We start from the raw sequence: 11040 nt of genomic DNA, 5'->3' as shown, positions 1-11040 counted from the left end.
CTTGCGCCGCCCGAGCCGAAGGGGGGATCCCGCCCGTTCCCACAGGAGCGCTCCCGGGGCAGCGCTTTCCCCTGGCGCAGGGGTGGGTTCCCAAAGAGAAGACTCAGGGCAAGGTGAACGAGGGTGTGGGAGCTGGGAACGAAGCGCCTGTGGCGAGCAGGGGATGACCTGGGTGCTGAGGTTGACATCGAACTGCATTTGCTCATTGAAAGTTGATGAGACGGATGCATATTTTAACTGATCACGTGGTCGGCAGCTGCAACAGAGGCACGGCACAACTGACAGTGGTCATTTTTAAAAAGAAAAGCCACCTTTCTTCATATCCCGATAAGAAGAGCATAGAGTATTTTTTGTTAGGTTACACTGGAGGAGAGCGCCTCTGCTAAGACATTTCCCAGGAAGCGGTGTCGCTGCACTGCAGAGAATTCCTTCTGGGTCGTTGGGCTGGTATCAAGATACATTTGACTTGTCTCGAACTGACTTCAGTGGCTGAGGGCACTGATTTAAATAATGAAGAATCAGAGTGCTGTGCCACTGAATATAAAAGTAGCCCCAAACAAAGAAGAAACAAGAGCGACCGCGGGGCTCAGCCAGTGCATCAAGTGCATCTGATTTGACTCCGGAGACGTGCAGAGGCTGAGGACTGAGTGAAGAAGCAGTTGCACAAGTCTGACTGCGAGTTTCCCGGGGAAGCTTGGGCACATCCCTGGTGGGAACCCCCCGCAGAGAGCCCCCTTCCAGCAGGCTGCCCATGAGGAAGGTGGGCTTTGGAGTTGTGCACGGGAGCACTGCACCCGCCTGTTCTGTGATGGCATCCAGGGCATCGGGATTTCGGTCCTATGGTCTGTAAGCAAAGAGGCCAGACAGAAGGAAACCCGCACCCCTTCTAGTTCTGGTTTTAGGGGGAACCTCTTGGCAAAGTCTGAAATATCATAGTTTAACCACTGCCAAACTACAATGATACAGTCTTCATGGCTCTCCACACTTCACTTGCTGTCTGTATCTTGGTGAGAACAAGAAACCAAATCTAAAAACTGCTTGGATTTAATGGGCTTCCACCTGCATAATTAAATTATGCTTTGTGGGTGTTGCAAATAAATGGGTTTAATTTGCATTGATTTTGGGCTGCCTTTCCCCTCTTCTCCAGAGTTCTTAGTCTGTGTGATGGAACTGCTAAGAAACTCTAATTCCGTATTTCCACGTTCTCCATCTCTTTTTTTTTTCTTTTTTTTTTTTTTTTTTTTTTAAGAACCTGAACTCTGTCTGTGAGGACAAGAGGCAAACCAGGGCTATGCACCCTGACGACCTCAGATGCTGAAGCATTTTGGGGAGGCTTTTCTACGGAGAAGAGTGTACATGGGGAGCTACTCTTCAGCTCTGAACCTCAGAGGATGAAAGAAATGCTTTTTCTCCATTAGTAATAGACAGCCAACTTTTGTAACATAATGTTTAATGAAAAATTTATTAGATATTTGTATGTAATATTTTTTTTTTATTTCTGGAAGGGATGTTATGGAAAGCAATTGTCCCAGCTTTAGGGGATGGAGAGAAAGTTTGTCTTTGCTTGGATATATAGCACTCCCCTTTGGGATGGTGTCATCTGATAATTCCTGCCACATGTTCTTATGAGTAGGATGTTTTTGTTTCCTTACTGTGTCTCCCCCCATGTCCTGCTGGGTAATATTTTAGATGGTCATGGTCAAAAAAGGCATGTGACAACTTCCAGATGTTCAAATAATCAAAGCGATCTGCAGATCTAAGGAAGCACACCAACAAACAAATGAAGAATAACTTGAAGGGCTGCAGTCTAGGTGGGGGGTCACATTCAGAGGTGGTGTAGCAGGGTGAAGGATAGTCTTAATATCTGAAGAATTCATTTGCTAAAAAAGAGACAGTCTGACAATGTGGCTGGGCAGGCAGTAGAAACCGAAAACATGGGGGTCTGGTTGTGATTTACCTGCAGCTTGGGACAGCGCTGGCTTTCCAGGGGAACAAGTAGGGCTGCCATGTTGTGGTACCTCTGAGCTGAGTTGGCTGCTGGGCTCCAGCTCATGTGATGATGTGGCTGGTGCTAAGAAACGTGACCATGCTGTGGTGCCGTCCACACCACCACCACATCTGGGGCTGCGTCCTCGCTGAGCTGAGCATTCAGCTGAGACAGGGGAGGGCACCTCTCAGAGCAGGGAAACACGCCTGTTTCTGGCTTGCTCCTAGCTCCCTTGTATAGGCACCTGTTTAGGCATTAGTAACAAGTTCAAAGCTGGGTTTTAGGAGCCCTTCATCAAAACCCTTCATCATCTCAGATGATTTTTGTTGGTCCATCCTCCCTGCTTTATAGAAACAGCCAAGACAATTGAAAATGTATGGTGGGACACTGTATTCCTCTTTGGGAACATAAAAAAAGTCATCATCAAGAAATTTAAAAAAGAAAAGCTTGTATTAATCACTGGCATCCTGGTAGGTGTAGAGATGACTGAGCATGGTTGTGTGGTACAGAGTGCTTGGAGCGGCAAGCAGGAGCAAGAGACTGGAAGCTGCATGTCACGCTGTCTGGGTGGGCCTGCCTCTGGTCACAGGAGGGACAACGTTCCCACCCCACAGGCTCTGACAGCAAGTCCGCTGGTGCCTTTCCCTACGCTGGCATTTCATGTGGCAGTGCCTCTGCTGCTGATGGCATGTCCTTTGAAGCAGATGTGCTCTGATCTGCCCACTGTGTGTGCAACTGGCACAGCTCTGCTGGAGAACTGTTTTACAAAGCCTACCATGTGGAGCAGTGATGGGGAGGGTCAGGCATTATTACCATTATTTTGATTATGATTATTATTACTACTACTACTAATTTCTGGGGAAACATTGCTGGCTCAAAACCTGGCTCAGCTGCTGATGGAGAAAGGAAGATAAAATCACATCAAGGGAGCTGCTGGACTTTTGAACGTTACTGTCACTCCTACAGGCTCATGCTTTGGAAGCATAACTATTTGAGAGATTGCTATCGACTACTGTTTGACCTTGGTAGTAAGGCTTTATGTGGCTTTATGTGCAATCTTCTATGGGTCTTCTACCACTTGGGAGATAATGGTGTAGTGTGATAGCAAATTCAGTTCCACACTAGTAAAAGAAACAACTTTGTGACATTTTGTGCATCATCAAAGGCAGCTTTTGTAAGTTGGTCTCTCCATATTGCATTCCCCAAGAATTTGGAGGACGTCAGGCAAGATTAATCCTCAGTTTTGCTCAAAGAATCCCTTTGTATGTACCTAGAAGGGGAAAGACCGATACACTGCTCACCTGGAAAACTGGACCATAGTCCCTGTGTGGGTGGAGGGGCCTGAGCCTGAGAAGGGCATTGGTAGCAGTGTGGGGGCCTTGGGGGAGGCAGCACACCATGACACGGGCAAACACCTAAAAGTGAGGAGGATGCTCCATCTCATGAGGACACTGGTATCTGAATGTGCGGCAGGAAAGTGGTGGTCATGAAAAATTACATCTGGGCCCTATAACATATTTATTGTGATAAGTCATCTCCATCCTGATTCATGTCTGTAACACTGGGATAACAAGGTTGCCATATGTTGTAAACCCTGAAAAGATTTAAAGACCTGTGTTCTTCTACTAGCTGGAGCATCAACAGTGTGTGCTTCCATCATTTATCATGTAGCTGTTAAGACTGCAAGCTCGTTGCCCACGTCCACAGGGAAAGTTATAATTACCTATGTATGGTAAATTAAAAATGGAAACCATTCACTACACTGGAAGCTGACTCAAGGAGGATAGATCATCAGTGGGGAGATGTGATAAGGAAAGTAAAGCTACTGCTTCACCAAACAGAAAACTGTGGGAGAAAAAAGCAAGCGGTCTCTATCTACTGTCTACTCATCTATTGGTCATCCATCCATCACTACTAGCTATGTATTTGGATGTTTTCATTTAAAAAACAGGCAAGGGAGTGGCGCAGGGAGGTCTGGCTGAGGAAAAAAGAAAGTGGCTAATGGACCTTTTCCCTGGCTGGCAAATCCATGCCTGGTCTCCCTTCAAGGCTTCATAGTTTAGAAAGAATTGCAGTTTGTTCTTCAAAAGATGTGTCAGTCTGTTATAGATTAAGAAGACAATATGTCTTCCATATTTACTCTCCCTGCGAAGACTGATTTTTGGAGGATTTGCTAAGTCACTTCATTTCAGACACATTTCTTAACATGTTTGGATTTCTTTGTGGTTAAACTTAGACTCTGTCCTATAAGGCCTGCTGTGCAGTGTTTGTCCTGTCAGGGTCATTACTGATACATACCCACTGCACTCATTGTGCTCTACTAAAATCATTTTGTCGGAGTAAAAATTACAAATTAAAATATTCTCTCAGAGGGAGGACCCCAAATATAATTGTGTAACAAAAATTCCCCAATCATTTCCAAACTGAACTTAATTCAAAACAAAAGATAAATCTTTCCCTTCACTACCCAGATGTGATCTTCCTAAAGCTTCAGGCATGAATAATCTGTCTGAATTTTCCAGATATTTCAATCTCTTGGCCATACTGAATTCAGCCTGTGGCTCTAGCACTCATTCAGGAAAATCTTCAGACGAGGCCAATGCTTGACACCTCTATCCATTAAAATCAATGGTCACGCACCTTTTACTTTACTTTCTCGGTTTTCATTCCCTTCTATTTCTTGTTTGCAGCTGGACCTCCATTTTGGCCTTTTAATGAGAACTTGGGAAGTTCCCACTACTTTCCCGTCTCTGCCTCTTCTTTCTTTAGAGTCTCTAGTCTCCTTATTTTAACAGCCATCATTCTCATCTGTTGACTACAGATCTTGGCCAAATCCTGATAAAGTCAACAGAAAGGTTTTCTGTGGAATTTTAGACACGCTTCTGTTGTGTTTTCTCTTTCCTCTCCTTATTCTTTTTGCTGCCTGGCTGCCTGATTTAAACAAATATTTTCAGAACAACTTGTCCTCTGTTGACTAAACTGGTAAATAATGGATAAATATAGTTTTGATTGGGAACAGCTTTTTGGCAAAAGGATGGAGTACAGCACTAAAGAAGAATTTTTCTCACCTTGAGTCATGGGATCTGGTTGGTTAAATTAAAACCATTTACTTAACCTGCCCGTACAACACACAAACATGAGAGATGCCCTTTAGCTGTACTGATACTTTGTGCTGCCTACACTACACCAGCTACAACACCTGGGCAGTAATTCTATTTTGTGAAACAGAAATAGCCTGTTTCTTTCTTTCTATCAAAAGCAGCACAAATCTAGTTTATATATTTAAGCAAAGGCTTGGGCTTATTTTTCCCAATTGTTCTTTTTTTTTTTTTCACCGTCTGGAAATGAAATGTTGTTGTGTCATAAGCTTCAAGTTTCAACACATAACAATTTTATTATAAAATCCTCCGTGACCTAAGGCTGGTTACCTACCTCCATAACTCAGTCCTGCTGTGACAGTACTGTCTTGTCAGAATGTAGTTCACTGAACCTACAAAAGGGATGTTGCTATGTTTGTTAGGATGAAACTTTGCATATGCCTATGCAGCATACAGAGGACATTTATAAATACTCTTCTATCTGTTTATTCACATGGAGGGGCTAGAAAATATAAGTATTACTGTGCTCTTGATATACATAGTAAAATAAAGCCCAATTCGTAACAGTAATATGAATATAAGTCATCGTATTTTGAATTTTTATTGTAATAAATTATAGCAATAGTTCACACAACCCAGCTATTATCTCAGATTGTCTCTCTGCAGAATCACAAAAACAATCTGACTCATCCCGACTTGATTCATGTTCAGTTCCTGTTTGGGAAGGCTTTCCTCACCATCAGACCGCCTGGTAACATTTTTTTCTGTGAAAGCTCAGATTCTGTACAACAGTCCTGCAGTCTATGATGTGTTCTGCAGCATGAATCATGGAAAATATGCATCCTTGCTTATTTGTAGCTGGTTATTTTTGCAGAAGTCTATGTGGAAGAAGAGCCATGAGATTTTTTTCCACGTTATACATGTGTCGTCTTGGCACTCTGATGGAAATTATTGAATAGAGACTTATCAAACGTATCAAAAGATGCTCAGCATTTGGAAGTGGGAAAAGAGGTAGAGTTGACACATAGAGCTGGGACTGGGTATGAACCAGTTTCAGAAAGAAAGAGTGTGATTTGCCTTTATGAATAAAGCAAGGCACCAGAGTGTCATTTCTGTGTTTCTCCCAGGGTCCTCTTCATGGTCTGTCACTAAATTCTTGTGAAACTTTTATCTTTGTTGTGGCTTTCATTTCACCTATCTATAATATGTTATTTCAGTTAGTACCTGCAGAATATATTATTTCAATTAGTTAATGGAGCTGATTAATTAATAAATAACTTTGGCATTCTCACCTGAAAAGCGTGATAGAAACAGAGAAAATGACTTCTACTTGCCAACCTTCCTTACATCACTTGAGAGTAACCTCTCTGAGCTCAAAATGCAGCACAATAACTCTACATAATATCTTAGATGTGAAGTGAATAATAATGTGTGACTTCAGGGAAATTAAGCCACCCAGAATGACAACAATACTAGTTAACATTTCTGCAACTGAACAGTTCAGCAGTGAGCAGCTTGCTTTCTGACAATGTCCTGAAGAATACATTCCTAATTTTACTATTAGTAACAGAGATGGTATTAAGGGCTGACAAGATAATAAAATCATAATTTAAAATGTTGGCAGATGTTACAAAGATTAGGGTTATCGTATATAATGAGGATTAAAGGAATGCTAGAAGAAGAAGTCTGAAGTGCTCAGTCATTTGATGAGGGGCTGCACGTGCTGCCAGGAGCGCCCTCCGCCAGGGAGCAGTAAGCTTAAGCAGGACACACCGGGTTATGTCTGGGGTGCCAGCTGGACGTGAACTCCAGGAGTAAAACTGGCCAAAAACTAATGTGACCCTTAGGAATATGCATTTTTGTGAGGGAGGCCTTGTTTCCTCCATACGTGTGTTGAGCTCTGAAGCACAGTGTTTGCTTCAGGCGCTCCTAAAGTCTGCCTGAGAAGCAGAAAGGGTGCGGGTCGGGCAACAGCTCTGAGAGCAACCAGAAGACTGGAAAGCGCCTTCTGGTAGAAGTTGTATGTGCACAGTCTTCTAAGCATATCAAGAAAAGGTTAAAGGATTGCTGGTTACAGACGGTAAGTGTTTACTTCTGGACTAACACTCTTCCAATCTAGCAAATAAAGATATAAAAAGATCCGGTGGCTGGAGCTGGACAAACGTGCGGAAAGAAAAGACTACACATTTCACCAGGGAAATGCTTAGCTACTGGCATGGATTGCAATGTTATTGTGGCTTTTCTACCATCAGTAATTTTTAAATCGAGAATAGATGTTGTTGGGTTTTTTAAATCTAATAGATGTACTCAAGTTTAAACTGGATCAAAGTCAAGGATGTTCTGTGTCCTAAATTACGTGGTTAGGTGACCACATGACGACTCCTGGTTTTATAATCTGAAAATCCTTTTGCTCTGACAAATAGGGCTGGAGGAGCTTTTACTGCAACTGAGAACTTGGATTCATGGATGCTCGTTGTGTTTACTGGGGTCACCACCCACCTTTCTTCCTTCTCTGGAACCAGCTTAGCATTGCCTGGTCCTAGCTGCAGAGCTGCACTAGGCAAACCTGTCCTGCCTAGCCCAAGGATGCTCCTTTTTCACTTATTTCTCTCCTCCCAGGCTGGAACCCCACATTCATTTTTCCGAGGAGCCAGGAGCCACCTTGAACCGGGGAACTTCTGTAGCGCTTTGAGAGTAACCATTCACAAAGACCTTACAGCTCTGAACTACAGCACGCACAAAGAACACTTTTTTTCTAGCAACTACAAAATGCTGCAATAAGCTTTGCTCAAATGAAGCCTCTATTAGCGGTAGTGGAGCTTTGTATGTTAGCTGCCAAGGATTTGACTATCAGATAATTGTTATTATACATTCTCTTCCGAACAACTTGCATTATTTAAGAAGAAAATCAAACTCCAATCAAGCTGTTCAGAGGTTTTGAAATATTGAGATGTAGAGCTCCCAGCTTCCCTGTTTTAGCCATTGGGGTATAGTGCAAAATGCTGCTAAGCAGGCAATAGTCTCAGGATTTATTGCAGTGACTGAATTTATAATTACAGAAAGTTCACAGAAAAGCCTGCTCTCGTGAACTTTCAACAAGCATTTGCAAACTAAGAAGCCATAGATTATTTATATAATAAATGAATGCGTATCTGTCCAAATGTTTAATAAAGATAATATGTGAGAAGCATGAAATAAGTCATTTTCCTCTGCAGTAAAAATATATTTCTTCTATTGGATACAGAACAGTGGTAATAGCAGTTTAAAATCTTTTGAATATTTTATGTTCAGAAAGTGATACTCTGACAAGAATTATACCAGAAATACAGGTCTTAGAATGGGAAGCCAGATCAGATGAGAGCAAATTTTGGTAAAGTAATGACTGAATTCTTTTAAATTGAGAGATAGATAGATAGATAGATAGATAGATAGATAGATAGATAGATAGATAAATAGATAGATAGATAGATATACACACCCCATTTAAATAGGATCTTGATTCCAAAAGTTAAACTGAGCCGTGCAATATGTTCCAGCAAAACCTGTTTTTATAAATACTCTTTGTCCTCAGGAAGACATGGGGACAGTGATGCTATTGAATTTAAAAGGTCAAATCACCTGTTTCTGGTTGCTTTGGCTATTGGAGCATGCCTCACCTGGAAAGGTGAACGCTTATTTGGCCTGCAGTTGCCATATACCCTACTACCACCTGCTCCCTGTGCGTGCTTGCTCTCTCCCCCACAAAATCCTGATCAAGGACACATGTATGTTACCAAACAAATAACACAAATTACATTGACACCATCTCAATAATGATTTTTATTTCTTGGGTGGTCCCAAGAGATGTGAACACAACCTCCAGTCCCAGGCTGACATCTACCATTCTGTTCCCAGCACAACTGACTTTAGAACTGGGAATCTGGTAAGATGTGTTGAAAATATTATTTCTTCTTCATGCACTCATGTACCAGTTGCAACTCAAATATATTGAGTAAGTTTTCTCTCTTTAAATATGCTTCCACACATCTGCCTTTCAGATTTATATTATTGCCAAATCACTTTACATTTTGCATCACACCAAGTGCCTACATTAGCTATTGGTACTCGGTGAGAACAGGAGGGAAGTGAGGAGAAGAGAGAGAATAAAATGAAGTGTGAGTGTATTAGTAGAATTTCTAAGCATGGGTCTGGGTCTACTGAGTCTTTGGCAGCATATTTTCAGTCTCAGAACTGGAGTGGTTGTAGCCCATCAACACTGGGCTGTCCCCAGGATGGGAGTTCATTCTGTCCCACTGTCACTAGCTAGCCACACCCGCAAGCATGACATCTGCCACTCTGTAAGCATGGGTCTGCTCATTTAGCTTGTTTCAGTCTTTTCACTTAAGCACACACACACACACACACAAAATTCTCTTCTGAGTTGAGCTCCTTCATCTGAAAGGATGTAAAGATGTCTGTGCTTCTTGCTGCCAGAGGACTCCTTTGGAAGAGGTAAGTGGTGGAGGAGATGGACCTGCAAAGGTGAGAAGGAGCATCTCACAGAGTGAGAAGTTACACGACAACTCTGGTTAAGATTCCACGCACCAGCTTTATTGATTACACTGCAGAACCACTAGTGACACTAAATGCTGCTTTACTGCTGCTATTAGTATCAGGCAAGGAGATGCTACAAGTAATTGCTAGCTGAAGATTTCATTCCATAGGACTTTATTAGAAGAGCAGAAGGTGAAGCCAGATGATGGAAAACACATTTGTCAAGAGTTTGGTGTGACAGACATCCATTCCTGAGCTGTCATGTGCTGTAGTATCTGCTTTAAATTCCTACACAGGGTTTTCAAACAGTGAGAGGAAGTGGTCAGTCCTTTCAGATTTGATAGAGTGATGCTGGCATTGATTTCTGTGGCTGCAGTCATGTGTCAAGAGATTATTTGTGCTGGCACCGTGAGTTCAATACTTGTCTACATCCTTGATACTTGAATCTCAAAAACTTCACTAAAAGACATGCCAGTAAACTCTTATTTTCTCTAAGCACCAGTTCTCCGTAGATGTAATCATAGTAACAGCCATCACATTTCTGTTGACACTGGCCAACAAGGTCTGAAATCTCAGCCCTGTTGAAATCTTTGGTAGAGATTTGGCCGAGAAGTGCAAATAGGTTTTCACACAAAAATAAAAATACGGAGGGGGGAAAACAGATTTTTGTGTAATAATGGTAAAATATTTTTGTTTTTCAACATCCTGGATGTCAGTGCCCTAAGTTTATAAAAGTTCAAGTTTGTGCTAAAATGAAACAAAAAAAAAGTTCACTCTGCACTTCCATCTCTCCCTCCAAAAAAGAAAACCTGGCAGGACTATGTGTTAATGTAGACGCTGGCAGAGCCACAGCCCAGCTAGGTACCAGGCAGCACGATAGTGGGTGATGGGGAAAGTCATATGCCAGCTGGATTCCTTTGGTGAACACAGGGATTTGGTTCACGCTCTTAAAAGCTGCTGATGCCCCAGTATTCAGCCCCAGACAGTCTTTAGAGAGCGTCCAACCTTCAGACTGAAAGTTTCCTCTTTGCAGAACTGATCTAGCAAACGCCCTGTGCTAATCAAAGCAAGTCTATCCATTGGTTTTAACTGCTTTTGGAAACCAGCTCTGTAAAATAAATACCTGTGGCACCAAATATCTGAACCATAAAAAACACTATGGAACATTAGGTCCTTGACCTGCAAGCCATATGAGATTTCTGACTCAATGTTTCTAAAAACTGTCTTGATGATAAGGAAAGAAAATTAACTGAACTCACAGACATGCCTCATCTTTTTGGTGACCATAGGAATTAGTGTGTTGTACAAAGATTCAGAAACGTTGCCAGAAATTATAGGGTAATTAGTATTTTTTTGTTATAGGGTCTTTGCCCATTTCCCTTGAGAATTAGTGTTTATTTATTCATCATGCTGGTTTCTTTC

General features: G+C 42.1%; 1 protein-coding gene across 1 annotated transcript in view; it reads left to right on the top strand.

Moving 5' to 3' along the window:
• RGS7 (regulator of G protein signaling 7) overlaps positions 1-8073 on the top strand; it is a 258562-nt gene extending 250489 nt beyond the window's left edge. The window contains exon 16 of the mRNA XM_026844729.1: positions 7705-8073. Coding sequence (XP_026700530.1) covers positions 7705-7866 — 162 coding nt within the window. The 3' untranslated portion in view covers positions 7867-8073. The remainder of the gene's footprint in view (positions 1-7704) is intronic.
• Positions 8074-11040: the final 2967 nt, after the last annotated feature.

Source organism: Athene cunicularia (genome assembly GCF_003259725.1).
Source record: "Athene cunicularia isolate RWA chromosome 3 unlocalized genomic scaffold, athCun1 chr3_part1, whole genome shotgun sequence".
Classification (NCBI taxonomy): domain Eukaryota; kingdom Metazoa; phylum Chordata; class Aves; order Strigiformes; family Strigidae; genus Athene; species Athene cunicularia.
Note: the sequence above shows the minus strand (reverse complement) of the source record. Positions and strands in the feature narration are given on the sequence as shown.